A 14,574-nucleotide genomic window follows, 5' to 3' on the forward strand; every position below is an offset into this window, starting at 1 on the left:
TATACAGGCTTTTATATATATATATACATATAAGGTAAGGAAAGGTATTTTATTTTTTCTTTAATGTAACTTTGACATGCAAAAAATGGCTTGCGCTTGGTGCTGTTAGTGGGAAAATTCACATTTAAAAATTTTTACCAAAAAAAAACGATGTCTTTGAATTTTGGGTTTTTTTTTTTTTCTGGTAAATTGTTCCTATATAGCAACATAGGCAATAACAGGTGCAATTTTTACTACGTATAAATTGTTATATGAAAAAGCTTACAAATTATTTCGTTTCATAATTGCTTGCAGTTATTTTTTCATTTTGTGTTTTTTTTATTGTGTTTAGGTACTATATAAAAATACAATATATATATATATATATATATTTATTAAAATTCACAATTGTTTTTAGTTCTGCTGCATGCGTACAGCAAAATATGGTTTTACAATTTGTTTACAGCGCTCCTAAAAAGTCAAAATCTGGAATACTAATATCGTTTCGTTTTGTTTTTGTTTTTTTTTTTTAATTCTGAAAATGGATGAGCAAGTAATTAAAGGATCATTTGCACACTCATACACACACATGCACACCATATGAATTTGGAAGAGGAGGAGTTATGACATTTAGAGTTATCCAAAAAAATTTTGATTCAATTAGACTTAAATACATGAAAGGTTGAACTGCTTGCAGGCTCAGTTAAATCGTTCAAGTATTTGAAAGAACCTACACATATATCATTTCTCAAACTTTCTTTCCCTTACATCCTTTAGTTATAAGCTTAATGAAGTATAAATTGGAAATAATTTACTAGCTAGCGGTTGGTTTTTGCTTTTTGTTTAGTTTTCGTTTAGTTAGGAGTGTGTTACATTTATGTATTAGATAAACGACATTTTAGACAAAAGCTTAAATAATATCGTGCAAGTTTTATATAAGTATGAATTTTAATTGCGCCTAGGGGCAAAAAATCGAAATGGAGATTTATTGGACGAGTTGGCATTCAATGCACACTCGCTCACACGCAAACACACGCACACGCACAGAGTTATACACATACACACAGAGTTATACAAATACTTGCATACACTTTAGTTTTTTTTTTGTTTTGTTTGGAATAAAAGCTAATAAATATACAATGCTAGAATGCAAGCACTTTTGCGTTTTTTTCTTCTGTAAATCCTTTTAAAGCTTTTTAGCGCCCAATTTTAATGGGCCCGTGGCGCGTTGCGCTCTTCGCGACTCCAGTTCACGCTGACGCTGCAACTTCTTCTCCTCGCGCTTTCTACGCGCCTCATCCAGTTTGCTGTTGCCTACAGTAAAGATAAGAGGTTAGAAGAACTGCTGATTATCATAATACAATCCCACCTAAGCCCGGCTCATCAAAGGGCTCAAATTCACCATCGGCCCAGGAATCGCTGTTCCAATTGGCATTATGCGTCGAATTATTCAAATGTGACGTAGGCGGGCTTATGTTATTGCAATTGGTGAATGCGCCCGGCGTTGTCGGTGAGGTGTTGGCGCTGCTCGATAGATTGGCCAGCTCCTTAGGTCGCAGCTGTTGTCGCGATGGCGATAAGGTGATGTGTGAATTAAGTTTAGCCAGCGGCTCGATAAGATCATTCAGCTCATGCTGCTGCAGCTGCTGTTGATGCTGATGCGGCATCAGGGGTCGCTGCTGTTGTTGACTGGATGATGTCGTTGAGGATATCGATTGTCTAGCCAGCTGTTGCTGCTGTTGCTCCTGCTCCGCTTGCTCCTCCTCCTCGCACTATGCAGGGCGTTACAAAATGAGTTTATCTCTGACTGATCGCTGTAGTTTTTTTGGCTTACCGGATCCTCTTCCAGGCTGCCCCATTCCTCATTGTCCCAACCGTCGCGAACTTCGCTCAGAGCATTGGCAGCCACCAACTGACCATTGTTGGAGCTGGCTGCCAGCGGACTGCTGGGATCCTGGGAGGTCTACAATATACACATAATACAACTACTGTTTGGTATTTGGAAATAAATCTTACATCCATTTCCCCCCAGTTTTCATTGTCCCAATCGTTATTGCCATAGTCGGAGGCAGAGGCGGAGGTATCGTTACTTTCATGCTCCAAGGAGGTCATGGAGGTAACGCTACTTGTAGTGGTCGACAGGCTGCTGCTCGAGGGTTGCTCTGTAAAAAAATTTAATGCATAACATTTCACCCGCTTATATATAAATTAAAACTTACCCAACGAAGCTGGCTTTGATAGATTGCGACCTGTCAAAGGCGGTCTGGGTCTGGATGAATCGCTTTGACTGCGATAGAACTTGGCTGTAACGGCTGTAACTGCCCAGCCCGCCCAGGTGGCAGCCGCATTACCGATTGAAGGCGTAGCGGTATGCACATCCGCTTCTGTAATGGAAAACTATAGATTTTCATTTCAAATTATTTAGCATTCCCAGCCTACCCATTGTCTCGCGCAGACTGGGATCTTCGGAGACCTTCTCCAGTTTTCCCAGAAAACCGCGTATTGTTTTAAAGGCCGGATCGCGCACTGTTTTTTCTGGATCAACAGTCAGCGAACACAAGGATGGTAAGACACGATTGGCCACCTCACTAAGCAAAAAATATTGCTGTGTGGCTGCGAGCGCGAGGACGCCAGCAACACGAGCCGGCGGAAAGGGATCACGCATGGCACGTATAAAGGCCGAGACGAGGACACGCTGACGCACCTGCGGATGCAGATGTGGCGCAATCTTGCCCAAGCATACTGTTGTATTGGTGCGTATGCCGCCCTGATCATCGCGCGCCTGTAAACGCGCAAAATGTCGCAACACCTCTACGTTGAGATTGTTGTAGTTCAGCTTGGGCGCCAAATGAATAATGGACTTGACCGTCTGCTCACGTATGGTGGCATTTGTGTCCAGGAAGCCATGCGCCACTTGTGGAAATATCTGATCATTGACCACCGGTGGCTGCAGGTGTGCAATAAACAGATCCAATTGCTGCAACAGACGTGAACGGGTCACGCGATCCGTCGAAGCAAAGAGCTTTACCACGCAGGGCACAATGCGCTTCTGATACTCCTGCTCATCCAGCAGTTTGCCCAGCTAAGTGTAAAAGTAATTGTTAGTGTGGGCTTAAGCAAAGTTTAATAACAGATAATGCACCTTAAACATGGGCGCCAACACCGCAGAGCCAGCATCTCCATATTCGTAAGCGGTTATCAGCTGTGGAAGTATTTTGTGTTTACAAACATTATCCGGAAAGTTCTCCAGATGCGTGGTCAAGCCGCTAAAGAAACGATTCTTTTCCGCCTTGTCTTTAATCTGGATTTCTTCGAGAAAGAGCAGCGTGTCTACCAAATCATTCTTAAAGAAGCCGCCTGGTTTACGACATCGCGTTATAATATCCGCTGGATTGGGTCGATTCGAAGGCGATGCGCCAACCAGCTCACAATAAAGCGATTGCAACGATTTGGGTATGTGTTCAATATCCTTGAGATTGGAGCGCTGCTTTAACACGCCGTTGAAAGCCTCCCAAACGAGACAACCAAGGCCCCACATGTCCACGGAACTGAGGAAAGAGAAATTATGGGTTAAGAAGGGATGTGGGAAATGTATGCAGTGTATACCACTTGGTGGCTGCCTTGAGCTTGCTCTGATCATTCTTCTCCGGCGCATCGTATACCTCCAGCGTGACGGGTATTTTCACAGGCGGCAAGGGATTACCATCAGCGGCAGCGACATACTCCAGGCTGCCTAACTTCCATTCACCGGAGGCATTGACAAAGACCGACCAAGCGGAAACATTGTTGTGCCGCAAATTACCATCGTTATTGAGAAAGGAGAGAGCACGCTGTAATAGAAAAATTAATTATATATGCATATAAAAATAGGGACTTTAATTGGCTTGCCGTGATTTGAAATATGCCCCAGGCTAGATAGAGGCCTTTCTGTACATTGTCTGTGGCTAGTTTGGTGAAATATGTGCCCAGTGGATCCACCGCCTCGGTGGCCACATAAAGCATTTTATCCGTTTCCAGTGAGTCCAGATATTGTAGTATGCTCGGATGACGCAACGTTTTCAGGCGTTTCAGCGCCGCCTTGGCCAGCTCACATTTCGTATCGGAGCCGCTGCGTATGTCATAGACAAAGACAGATACCTCCTCGAGGGTGCCCTTGCGCTTGGCCTTGTGCAGTGTCCATATGGAATAATTGTCAAAGCCAGCAACGGGTTCGCCAATGTCATATGGAAAGTCTTTGAAGGAGTCGCGCGAAAAGAACGACCACATCATGTGTTTTGCTCGACGGCTCAATATTTTGTTACGTCCAGACACACACAAAATGCGACAACACACACACACACCCGCACACGCACGTACACACACGCGCGCACACACACAGCTGTTGCTGTCTGTGTTGCTGTGTTGACTATTGTTTAAGGCAGTAGAAGAGAGGCGCTGCCAAGAGAGATAGAGAGATGTTAACGTTAATGCGTGTACACCACCACAAACAGCACCACCACCACTGCCTGCTACGTACTTTTCAGCCGTTTGCATTTATTGTATTCCTTTTGTTTTGAGCCAGCTGTTAACGTTTTGGATATTAAGGCTTCAATATCATCTACATATATCTGAATTTCATCAACAATTTGGCTGGCCAACGCACTTGGTCTTCTACTTTCTGTTGTTCGGTTTCCTATTCACAGCAGCAACAATTTTCCAACATACTTTTGTGTTTTACAATCATTCGGTATTTGGGCTTAATGCAAAATTAAAGACTAATGCGTTTGTTATTGCACTATGTTACATTATAAACTACAGCGTTTTGCCTAATAAGTATTGCTTAATTAATTCTAAACTTTTCCCGAGTACGTCAGCTTTTTGCTTCCTCTTGCTTTTGGTTGCTTTAGTGATGAAACGCGAAATAGGGGTGCACAATCGAATAGTTGAGCAGCTGACTTCGTATGTAATCGATTGACTAATTAATTACCATATACCGATTAAAACAAATATATTAAAAAACTTAATGAAAATATAATTATAACTACAAGAAACTACGGTGTGTCTGAAATTTTCATTTATTCATTCGACTCAAGTACTAGCTTGCCATTCCCAGCGACTGCTAACATTCACAGTACCCACTTGACAGTTGCCTAATCTGGCAACACCGCCCTGTGTTATAACATTCGTCTCGCTGCCAACTTCACGCAGGTGAATTTTCGCTGTACGTTCATACAATTTTTTGTGCTAATTTTTTGTGTAGGAACTTCAACAGCTCACAGGATGATGATGCAACGTACTGCGCTTTTGCTGCCATTGGCTTTTGAAGCCACCATTGTGGCCCAGCAGCAACGTGGCATGGCCACATTGAAGCATATTTCGATGCGCCTCAAATCCGTGAAGAACATCCAAAAAATTACGCAATCAATGAAGATGGTGTCCGCGGCCAAATACTCCCGTGCCGAGCGTGATTTAAAGGCAGCGCGTCCGTACGGCGTTGGTGCTCAACAATTCTTTGAGAAAACCGAAATCCAGCCTGATGGCGCCGCTGAGCCCAAGAAGCTCCTGATTGCCGTGACATCGGATCGTGGCCTCTGCGGTGCCGTGCACACCGGCGTTGCGCGTACAATCCGTGGTGAACTACAAAAGGAGAGTACGAACACCATGGTGTTCTGCGTTGGTGACAAGTCGCGTGCCATTCTGTCCCGTCTGTACGGCAAGAACATCCTAATGGTGGCCAACGAAGTGGGCCGTCTGCCACCCACCTTCCTGGATGCCTCCAAGATTGCGCATGAAGTCTTGTCGACTGGCTACGAGTACACCGAGGGCAAGATCGTGTACAACAGATTCAAGTCTGTGGTTTCGTACCAGTGCACCTCATTGCCCATCTACAGTGGCGCCACTGTGGAGAAGTCGGAGAAGCTGGCCGTTTACGATTCGCTCGATAGCGATGTCATCAAGAGCTATCTGGAGTTCTCACTGGCCTCGCTCATCTTCTACACCATGAAGGAGGGCGCTTGCTCTGAGCAATCGTCGCGTATGACTGCCATGGACAACGCCTCAAAGAACGCTGGTGAAATGATTGAGAAACTGACTCTCACATTCAACCGCACCCGACAGGCTGTCATCACACGTGAGCTGATTGAAATCATCTCCGGTGCCGCTGCTCTTTCATAAGAAGTGTCCTCGAAACACACACTCCAGTTCGAGTCGCAGCTTTAGCCTCAACGATTTCATCCAAACCTAATTATTACGATTGATTACGATTCGAAGACGCCAGAAGCTGCGTATTAAATGATTTAAAACTTATAATTATCTGAGATAAAACCGGAATAAATAGCGTGGAACGAATTTTTCGAATTTGTAGTTAAGATTGGAAATAGTTCCAAAATACGTTTTTGTTGGAAACTACAAGTTTGGTGTTTTACATTTAACTTTCAATTCCGCGAGTGGACCACTTCTATATTTGACCGATTTGTAGAAACGGTCCGAAAAACGGTTAGAAAAAATTCTACAGTGGTGACCGAATAGATTTTATAGATGTAAAAACATTTATAAAAAAAAACCCCATCAAAACGACCACTGCGCTTGATTATTGTTTGGAAAATAGTTGTGAAATGTATTTTAGTATGTCTTCAAATAACCAGAATTACAATCAAAACTTTTTACTTAACATCTATGGAATCGTGCCGGACACGTTAAGGCCATATCGAAACTGGCCGCTGTTGCTTCCCTGAATTATTCCTTGTGGTGCTAACACATATTCTGCAGGACATTCAGTATATAGGCGCCAATATCTTCATCTTGGTTAGTCCAAGTGATCAGTATAGTCTTTTGTTTGGGATCCTTTTCGTCCTCTTCCACATTGATTTCTACGCTCTCAATGGTTATGATACCGCTCTCCTGCATTGTCACCGTCCAACCGGTCAGCTTCTCTTCCAGCAGCGCTTTGAGCTTTTCGCTGGTTCGCAACTTTGGTCCCGGATCATCCATTTTTACCTTTGATGTGAAACGCATGACATGCCGATTGATGCCAATCTCTTTGAGTGCATCCGTCAGATTTTGGAGCATAATGCGATTGTCCTTCATCACGAGGACGCCGTGTATGAGACGTCGGCGCTTTGGATCTGGCGGCTGGGCATTATAGGAACGAGCCTCAGCTTTTAGTAATGAAATGGAGGCATCTACGGGTATTTTCACGGGAGTGGAAATCACACAGGTTTCCCCATTGGCTGGCATGTATGTTTCCAAATTGAACTCATCCCGTATTTTGGCGCGCAGGAATTTCATTTTCTCCGCCTCGCCGTGCACAAGCATTACGTGCTTTGGCTCACAGTTCTGGATGAGCTGCATAATGCCTGAAAGGAAAATAAGTTTATAAATATGACTTGAAAAACTTGTTTAATATATTACCCTTGGCATCGGCATGCGCTGAAAAGCTCATATACTCGACGGCCATTTTGACCTCGACGACCTGACGGTTCTCGAATTCGACTTTTTTGGCACCACCCAAAATTTTGTTGCCCACCGTGCCCTGGACACAATAGCCGGGCATTATTACCATATTGTTTTCGTTGGGCGCCCATTTCTTGAATATTTGTAGCGAGAGTCCGGCATGCAGCATGCCAGGTGTGGCAAATACAACCATCGCACCTGGATTGTCTATATAAGCCTTATCGAAGGGTTTTATGTGTTTAAAATCAAACATGTTGCGATGCACAAACGTCTTGCGGATTTTCTGATTTGTCCAGGTTATAAACATTTTATAGTAGGTATTCGCCTTTTCGGTCAGACCCAGCGCAAAGTATATCGGATACTTGAGGTTCATGCGTTCCCAATATGTTTCCAGCAATATGCAAAGCTCCTGCGCTCGCCCCAGTGCAAAGACGGGTATCAGAACTTTTCCACCTTTTGAAACACATTCGTGGACTTTCTTTAGGAAATCTCGTTCTCTGCAGCGCTTCGAATCTCGTATTGTTGTCGCGTAGGTGCTCTCCGTTATGAGTAAATCTGGCCGGCATTTGTCAATCCAGGCAGCGCCCAAATGCCGATCCGGTGTCATGTTATAATCACCGGTGTATACAACACTCTGTGAGCCAACCTTGATCCAAAACATTGCAGCGCCCAGAACATGGCCCGCATAGTAGGCCTTGATCTCTAGATCTGTGTCCACCATCATGCTTTGGTGCAGTGTTACGGGTATTACCTTCTTCATGCAATCCTTGATCATTTGTGTGGTAAAGAAATTCGACTCGCCCTTCCGCTCAACGGCCACCTTTCGCATATCCTCGAGCAGAATGGGTGCTATAGCCTTGGTGGGATGAGTCATGTATATGGGCCCCGTGTAGCCCACTATCTCCGACATATAGGGCAGAGCGCCGCAGTGATCTACACATATATGGCGATAATTAGAAGGCCTACCTAATGGCTTTGACGGTTATTATTTGGTACTCACCCAAATGAAAGTGCGATATGATGACACAATCAATGTGGCTCGTAATGGGTCCTTCCGGCACAATATACGAGAAATCCGGAAAGCGTCTTTCATCGTTGTAGCCCATGTGCATGCCGCAGTCGAGCATTATGTTTTTCCCACCCATCGAAAGTAACAGACAGCTGCGGCCCACATCCTGACCGGCTCCCAATGGTGTTATTTTAATGTCCGGCATTTGATATGTGTATGTTTTAAAAATTCTAATGCAACAATAATTTCGTCAAAGCCACCAGCCATCTGTTTTTGTCGATTGATGATAACACAGAGTTGCCACCGATGCTGAAGATTTTATTTACATCGGTGGAGCAGCCGTTCAATAAGGAGCTAAATGATAAGCCGATTGGATTAAAGTATCATAACAATAATAATATAACTATAATATAAAGTAATGAGTAATTGTATTATTATTCATTTTTAATATAAGCTGAATATTTAATATGAGCTTTACCTAATTAGAAAAGTTTTTTTTTATTGTAAAGTAATGTTATTATCGCTGTTAATAACCGTGCAGCAATACTTATATCTATGTTAATTTTAATGTTATTGTTTTGCGATAAAGGCCAAAGAGTTCGCTTTTCATAAACGGTTTAAAATTAAAGCAAAATGCCGGATACGTCAGAGGAGGCAGATCCTTCCACAGTATCGATCCGTATCTGCTCGGAGGGGCATGCCAATGCCCTGGCTTTAAACAAGGATCATAATCAGATTGCAGTTGCCGGGCGTAGCTGTAAGCACAGCTCTTACACTCTTGAGATGCGAAATGATCCAAATATTTCCTTCCAGTGCTTAAGGTCTATGAGATAGACAGCGATGGCTTCACGGAGGTGTGCAATATGCGTGGTAAAAACCAAAATCTGAGCTATTCTTCTAATGATGTTGCCTGGAGTACACTAGATAGCAATATATTGGCCACGGCTGCCACAAATGGCGTTGTGTCCGTTTGGGATCTGTCCAAGTTTGGCCGACAAAAGCAGTTGCTGGTCTACCATGAGCATGAGCGAACTGCTCACACAGTCACATTTCACAGTACGGAGCCAAATATACTGATCTCCGGCTCACAGGATGGCACCATCAAGTGCTTTGACATACGCTCCGATACGTCCGTGAACACATACTTTAGCAACTCGGAATCTGTGCGCGATCTTAAGTTCTCACCCCACTCGCCGAATGTGTTTTCCGCCGTGTCGGAGAATGGCACCGTTCAGCTCTGGGATATGCGTAAGTGGGACAAGTGCATGGTACAGTTCACGGCACACAGCGGACCCATCTATACCTGCGATTGGCATCCCACACGCAATTGGCTGGCCACTGGCAGCCGGGATAAGCAGATAAAGGTGTGGAACATGGACGGACGAGCCAACTTAGAGTACACCATTCATACGATAGCTGTTGTTGGTCGCGTCAAATGGCGACCAGAGCGAACGTAAGTCATTTATATTTACAATTTTACATATGTATATAATTTAAAAGGACAAATCCGGTTAACACTTTTTTCCTTTCCTTATCGGCAGTTATCACATAGCTAGCTGTGCCCTGGTCGTGGACTATAGCGTGCATGTGTGGGATATACGTCGCCCCTTTATACCCTTTGCCTCCTTCAATGAGCATACAAACGTCACCACGGACATTGCGTGGCAGGGAAGCGATTCACATTGTTTGCTTTCAACTAGTAAGGATTCCAGGATGTATAAGCATGCATTTAAGGATGCCACGCGGCCGGCCCTGAAAGCCAATGCGCAGGGTGCCAGCTTGGGCAGGCATGGGGATATATCCTTTGCCAACAAAATTAAGGAATATACAGCAAAGACGAGTGGTGTATCCAATACTAAAAGCACCAACTTTATGTAAGTCATAAAGTTTTCTGTAGTTTCAATAGCCTGCTCATAAATCTAATCCTGTAGAAGTCGCCGCAAATCTAATGTTCCTGGCAATATGCAATTTCATCTGGACCATTCCAAGATGTACATGTTTATGCTCAAGAATACGGTAATCTCAAAAAATCAAATAATTAAAAATGTATAGCTTCATCTTGAAATTTCACAGAACACGGCCTCAGGCACTGAATTTCCCGCGCACGACACTACCACGGAGCTGCGTGTGCATGAGGTCTTTATTGGCTGCGCTCGGGAATTGCAGCTGAGCGGCAAGAAGCTGGCCGAGCTGTGCGAGCACAATGCGGATGTCTCCAGGAAATACGGAAAACATAATGTAATAAGAGTGCCGAACATTAAATACTCTTTTTTGCTACAATGCTTAATTTACGGAAAATTAAAACAAGGGTATAAAATAGCAGCTGCATTTATATTAATGGACATTTTTTTATCCAGGCCACCACCCTGTGGAACTTCATCAAGCTTTTCTACGGCACCACCCACTTTGAGCCGCCCTTCGAGCATCGCTCCTCGTTCTCCAACCAAAAAAATCCTATGAGCTCGCGTCGTGCCACACAAGTAGCCAGCGATTGGAGCCAGCCACACGAGCAGGGTCAGGAACTGAATGGGAATAGTCAAGAGACTCAGCATGAAGCTGCCGAGACTACTGAGGATGGCGATGAGCTAGGCGGCGGTGGAAATCAACATCCGCCGCCAACTAGTTCGGTGATACTCTCAGAGACGCAAATCATTAGCGAGATTACGTTTGATAACTTTGAGCTATTGCGCAATGGGTTCATTTATGTTGGACCCGCGGACGTAACAAAAGCGGTGGCATTTCCGGATACGGCGCTGCATCATGATGTGCAAGCGGCCCGACCACAGATAGATTTGAAGGCAACGGAACATGAAAAGTCGCCAGTGAGTAATGCGATTTGCTACATATAAATATTGGGTTCTAAAATGTATATTTTCCACACATTTCTTAGCCACCGCATGTGCCCAGTATATTGAAGGTCAGTCATGTGCCGCCCATACCCATGTGGGAGCCACATCAATTTGTGGCAGATGCGCTAATGCTGCAGAATGATGTGGGCGATGTGCAAACCGCTTTGACCATACTCATTGTTATGGGCGAAGCGCGACAGCTGCTGCCTATCGAGGATGCCGTGGTGGTAAGTGTCTTTATGAAGCATCCGAATTTGGAATTATAATTTTCGTTTGATTCTTTCGCAATAGGAACACTGGTTTCACACCTATGTGGATCAGCTGCATCGCTATGAGCTGTGGAACGAGGCCTGTGAGGTGATCAATCGTGCCTGGGTGCGCTCTGTGCGCCAATTAAATCAACACTCGACAGTTATGCACACCAATTGCGGTGAATGTGGTCGACCTTTGGGCGGAAATGTGGGCTGGTACTGTGACAAATGCAAGTCCATGCAGTCAGCCAAGTGCTGTGTCTGTGGTCTGATTGTGCGTGGCGTCTATGCCTGGTGTCAGGGCTGCTCCCATGGCGGCCATATCGAGCATTTGCAGCAATACTTTTCCAAGCACTCGAAATGTCCGAAATGTGGTCATTTATGTGCTTTCTCCTGACACCCAGAGGAGCCCTACGCTTATTCCTAAGCTGATAGCGAGCGACTAGCTGCGAGTCCAAATGTGATGCCAAAATTAAAGAAAAATTTGTTTTGAGAATATTAAAATTACAAGAAGTAATGCGCCCCCATCCATTCAAAAAAAAAACTGTAAATAAAATCTTGTTGGTATTGTTAATTCTTAATTACTGTATAATATATGAATATTTTAAGATAATTATATTTTTAGAAAATGACGTCTACTTGATGAACGTGCTCTTGAAGGGCATTATAACAACAACCTTACATATTTAATATGGGCGCGCCGCCGCACATTCAGTAGCAGAAGGGAGAGAAAAAGTTATAAAATTGTGAGTTCTGTAAGAATTAAAAACATAGAGCACAACCAAATGCTGGTTGCCTTAGCCATAAATACTAACTAATTGTATGTCTTTATGGCGCGCACCACAAAGACACCACCGCCTGCCAGCGCTGTCCAAAAATCCATGCGCCAAGCGCAATGAAATGTTTGTGCAACAGTTTTTTTTTTAATAAATGCATCAAATGGTTGTTTTTAAGCCGACAATCCATTTGTTATGAGGGTTACATTGCGCCTCGCGCAGTAGCTTTAGATAGATTGATCTAAAGCTTGGATTTTGGAGCAGCGTTGGCGGCTAATTGTCAAGAGGCAAAATCGAGGCTCACAGTTTGGCAGGCATCGCCAGTGACAGCTGTGGAGGTGGTGTTACGTTTCAATGCCGTCGTATCCTCATCGTAGCGTATGGTCATGGAATTGGAGTTGCCGGGTATGAGCACATAGCCCAACGTCTCATAGAACTTGATGAGTTTATCCTTGCAGTCGAGCGACATTTTGTAGCAGCCCAGATGCTCGGCTAGCAGCGACACGGTGACCACAATGCTGTTGTGAAAAATCAGATAGAATAAGAGCAAATATTTTTGTAGTGCTCCCCAACTTACAGCTTGCCCAGCTGCTTGCCGCGATAGGTGTCATTGACCACCACATCCTCCAGGCGTCCGCGCTGTAAGCATGAGTGATATGAGTTGGTGATTAAATGGATCACATATATTAATCCTTAACCTACCACTGAGCAATTGTGTATAAACTTGCGCTCAATGATGAGCGAGGCGGCACCAATAATCTCGCCCTTACGCGTATCCTCAATGACTGTCACATAGTAATCGCCGCTGGCCTTCATCTGCGAGAAGCGTGCTGCAAATTGAGAGAATCATGAGCTTCTAGACACAATTTATACGGATTGACACATACTCAGAAATTGTGTGCGTGTTACATTGCCCACATGCGTAAGCTGTGACAGCAGCTGCAGAAATCCGCGATCATAGTCCGTATCCTTCAGCGGACGCACCTGCAGCCACGTCTCACCTGGACTGGCAGCAGAGATAAAGGGCTGAAATTTGGCTGGGCTGCGATGAAAGTCGAGCTTGAGCAACACGCTCGGATCGTAGAGATAGGTTTCCTGCTAAAATCAGAGCATTAATTAGAGAGCATTAATTAGCATGTAGGATTTAATTGCACTTGATTATTTTCTACCGTATATTGCACCATTTTCGAAGTCTACGAAAAAGGCCAACGTCAGCAATTGATAAGGTTGACAGCCAGAATGCGGCGCAGTCAGAGCACAGACAACAGCTAGGCGGCCGACCAACTGAAATCGCTAGCAGGAATGGTAACTGGCAACTGGTTTCATTCAGCGCTATCGCTTTCGTTTGCTGCTGGACTGGTTTTTTTTATGCTTTGGTAACATGTTTTCAAAACGTCAGCGCAAACCGGTAAAATGCGTAGTCTTTTAAATACACTTGCACAGGGTATATTCTTTATATCACGTAATGTGCCAATGTTGAGGTAGATTTCGCAGTAGAAGCTATGTTTGTATTTTTGCATTATATATATACATATATATAAATATAATATAATATTTATAGCTTCCCATGGGAACCATTAGTTAAAAGTTCAGTTTAACTTTCAAGATACATAACTTTATGGAACTTGGCATTTACAACCTTTTCTCTACTTCTAAAATATGAGCAAAATCTAAATGTCGGCCTACTGTATAGAAGGAATCGGCACATCTGTTATAACTATGCATGTAAGCGTATTTAAAGTGCGGCAAACTGTTTAAAGTTGTTATTGATTCGGCTGTTTTGTGTTTTTTGCTATGAACAGGATTATATTAGCAAACCCATTCAAGGTCGCACCCACCGGGCTGGCCTGGTGAGTGAATGTCCGCTACACGGTCACATTGTCGGCTGTTGCTCGTTTTACGCTTCTTCTTACTGGCAGTTTCTCACATATGCTAAAAATACTCACCATTTTTTTTTATCAAATATTTACTTATGGTAAATGGTAAAAACTAGAGCAGCTCCCACGCAATGCGGAAGTTTTTTTCGCTGTTTTTATCAACAACTATTAGGAACAAGAGTTAGAGTGAGACTGAGGCGGCATTTGACAAGAGCGGAGCAGAGCGAAAGAAAATTGCCAGCGCTGCTGCTCGCGCGGCACTAAATGGCTGTAATGCAATAGCAACTGTTAAAATCGGGGCGCCTTTCAAAATGTAAAAGCGAATTGCGAATTGCAGTACCAGTTGTATATTTCAACAGACAACAAAAACAACTGACCCTGAGCGCTGAGCAATTGTAAACA

General features: G+C 43.9%; 5 protein-coding genes across 7 annotated transcripts; 2 read left to right on the top strand and 3 right to left on the bottom strand.

The window, feature by feature from the left end:
- Positions 1-450: 450 nt before the first annotated feature.
- yata (N-terminal kinase-like protein yata) lies at positions 451-4,964 on the bottom strand. Its single transcript, XM_064680487.1, has 10 exons — positions 4,496-4,964; positions 3,868-4,413; positions 3,586-3,809; positions 3,122-3,527; positions 2,419-3,061; positions 2,199-2,363; positions 1,996-2,141; positions 1,814-1,942; positions 1,349-1,751; positions 451-1,293 (listed from the first exon to the last, which is right to left on the bottom strand). Exons 2-10 carry the CDS (start codon positions 4,246-4,248, stop codon positions 1,166-1,168), a joined length of 2,625 nt encoding a protein of 874 aa, XP_064536557.1. The 5' UTR covers positions 4,249-4,413; positions 4,496-4,964; the 3' UTR covers positions 451-1,165.
- A 55-nt stretch (positions 4,965-5,019) lies between these two features.
- On the top strand, positions 5,020-6,306 carry ATPsyngamma (ATP synthase, gamma subunit). Its single transcript, XM_064680508.1, has 2 exons — positions 5,020-5,166; positions 5,219-6,306. The coding sequence occupies exon 2, from the start codon at positions 5,239-5,241 to the stop codon at positions 6,130-6,132; it is 894 nt and encodes a 297-aa protein (XP_064536578.1). The 5' UTR covers positions 5,020-5,166; positions 5,219-5,238; the 3' UTR covers positions 6,133-6,306.
- Positions 6,307-6,547: 241 nt separating this feature from the next.
- Positions 6,548-8,700, bottom strand: IntS11 (integrator complex subunit 11). Its single transcript, XM_064680499.1, has 3 exons — positions 8,411-8,700; positions 7,369-8,343; positions 6,548-7,313 (listed from the first exon to the last, which is right to left on the bottom strand). The coding sequence occupies exons 1-3, from the start codon at positions 8,622-8,624 to the stop codon at positions 6,709-6,711; spliced, it is 1,794 nt and encodes a 597-aa protein (XP_064536569.1). The 5' UTR covers positions 8,625-8,700; the 3' UTR covers positions 6,548-6,708.
- Positions 8,701-8,998: 298 nt separating this feature from the next.
- Positions 8,999-12,032, top strand: Wdr24 (WD repeat domain 24). 2 transcript variants are annotated; one of them, XM_064680160.1, is made up of 8 exons: positions 8,999-9,176; positions 9,233-9,872; positions 9,961-10,293; positions 10,354-10,435; positions 10,493-10,657; positions 10,777-11,241; positions 11,310-11,495; positions 11,560-12,032. In XM_064680160.1, exons 1-8 carry the CDS (start codon positions 9,053-9,055, stop codon positions 11,914-11,916), a joined length of 2,352 nt encoding a protein of 783 aa, XP_064536230.1. In that variant the 5' UTR covers positions 8,999-9,052; the 3' UTR covers positions 11,917-12,032. The 2 variants fall into 2 exon arrangements, with proteins under 2 accessions (XP_064536230.1, XP_064536219.1); XM_064680149.1 differs by having other exon boundaries at positions 9,000-9,176; positions 10,351-10,435.
- A 38-nt stretch (positions 12,033-12,070) lies between these two features.
- On the bottom strand, positions 12,071-13,730 carry Gnpnat (glucosamine 6-phosphate N-acetyltransferase). 2 transcript variants are annotated; one of them, XM_064680201.1, is made up of 6 exons: positions 13,465-13,730; positions 13,183-13,393; positions 12,998-13,125; positions 12,873-12,934; positions 12,600-12,813; positions 12,071-12,272 (listed from the first exon to the last, which is right to left on the bottom strand). In XM_064680201.1, exons 1-6 carry the CDS (start codon positions 13,477-13,479, stop codon positions 12,231-12,233), a joined length of 672 nt encoding a protein of 223 aa, XP_064536271.1. In that variant the 5' UTR covers positions 13,480-13,730; the 3' UTR covers positions 12,071-12,230. The 2 variants fall into 2 exon arrangements, with proteins under 2 accessions (XP_064536271.1, XP_064536265.1); XM_064680195.1 differs by having other exon boundaries at positions 12,071-12,196; positions 13,465-13,726.
- Between the last annotated feature and the right edge of the window lie 844 nt (positions 13,731-14,574).

The sequence above is a fragment of the Drosophila montana genome, unplaced genomic scaffold (assembly GCF_035044405.1).
Source record: "Drosophila montana isolate Dmon_TW-CO22-7 unplaced genomic scaffold, ASM3504440v1 contig_1264_1, whole genome shotgun sequence".
NCBI classification, from domain to species: domain Eukaryota; kingdom Metazoa; phylum Arthropoda; class Insecta; order Diptera; family Drosophilidae; genus Drosophila; species Drosophila montana.

Excerpts from the sequence above, each read along its gene's own strand:
- yata (XM_064680487.1), bottom strand. The coding sequence starts at position 4,248 with ATGATGTGGTCGTTCTTTTCGCGCGACTCCTTCAAAGACTTTCCATAT. Across the intron at positions 3,062-3,121 it reads TGTTGGCGCCCATGTTTAAG|CTGGGCAAACTGCTGGATGA; the intron begins GTGCATTATCTG and ends TTTTACACTTAG. Across the intron at positions 1,943-1,995 it reads AAAACTGGGGGGAAATGGAT|ACCTCCCAGGATCCCAGCAG; the intron begins GTAAGATTTATT and ends TGTATATTGTAG.
- Wdr24 (XM_064680149.1), top strand. The coding sequence starts at position 9,053 with ATGCCGGATACGTCAGAGGAGGCAGATCCTTCCACAGTATCGATCCGT. Across the intron at positions 9,177-9,232 it reads TGCAGTTGCCGGGCGTAGCT|TGCTTAAGGTCTATGAGATA; the intron begins GTAAGCACAGCT and ends ATTTCCTTCCAG. Across the intron at positions 10,294-10,350 it reads ACTAAAAGCACCAACTTTAT|AAGTCGCCGCAAATCTAATG; the intron begins GTAAGTCATAAA and ends CTAATCCTGTAG.
- IntS11 (XM_064680499.1), bottom strand. The coding sequence starts at position 8,624 with ATGCCGGACATTAAAATAACACCATTGGGAGCCGGTCAGGATGTGGGC. Across the intron at positions 8,344-8,410 it reads CATATCGCACTTTCATTTGG|ATCACTGCGGCGCTCTGCCC; the intron begins GTGAGTACCAAA and ends ATATATGTGTAG. Across the intron at positions 7,314-7,368 it reads AGCGCATGCCGATGCCAAGG|GCATTATGCAGCTCATCCAG; the intron begins GTAATATATTAA and ends TTTTCCTTTCAG.
- Gnpnat (XM_064680201.1), bottom strand. Across the intron at positions 13,126-13,182 it reads AACACGCACACAATTTCTGA|CACGCTTCTCGCAGATGAAG; the intron begins GTATGTGTCAAT and ends CTCAATTTGCAG. Across the intron at positions 12,814-12,872 it reads GGCAAGCAGCTGGGCAAGCT|CATTGTGGTCACCGTGTCGC; the intron begins GTAAGTTGGGGA and ends TTTTCACAACAG.
- ATPsyngamma (XM_064680508.1), top strand. The coding sequence starts at position 5,239 with ATGATGATGCAACGTACTGCGCTTTTGCTGCCATTGGCTTTTGAAGCC.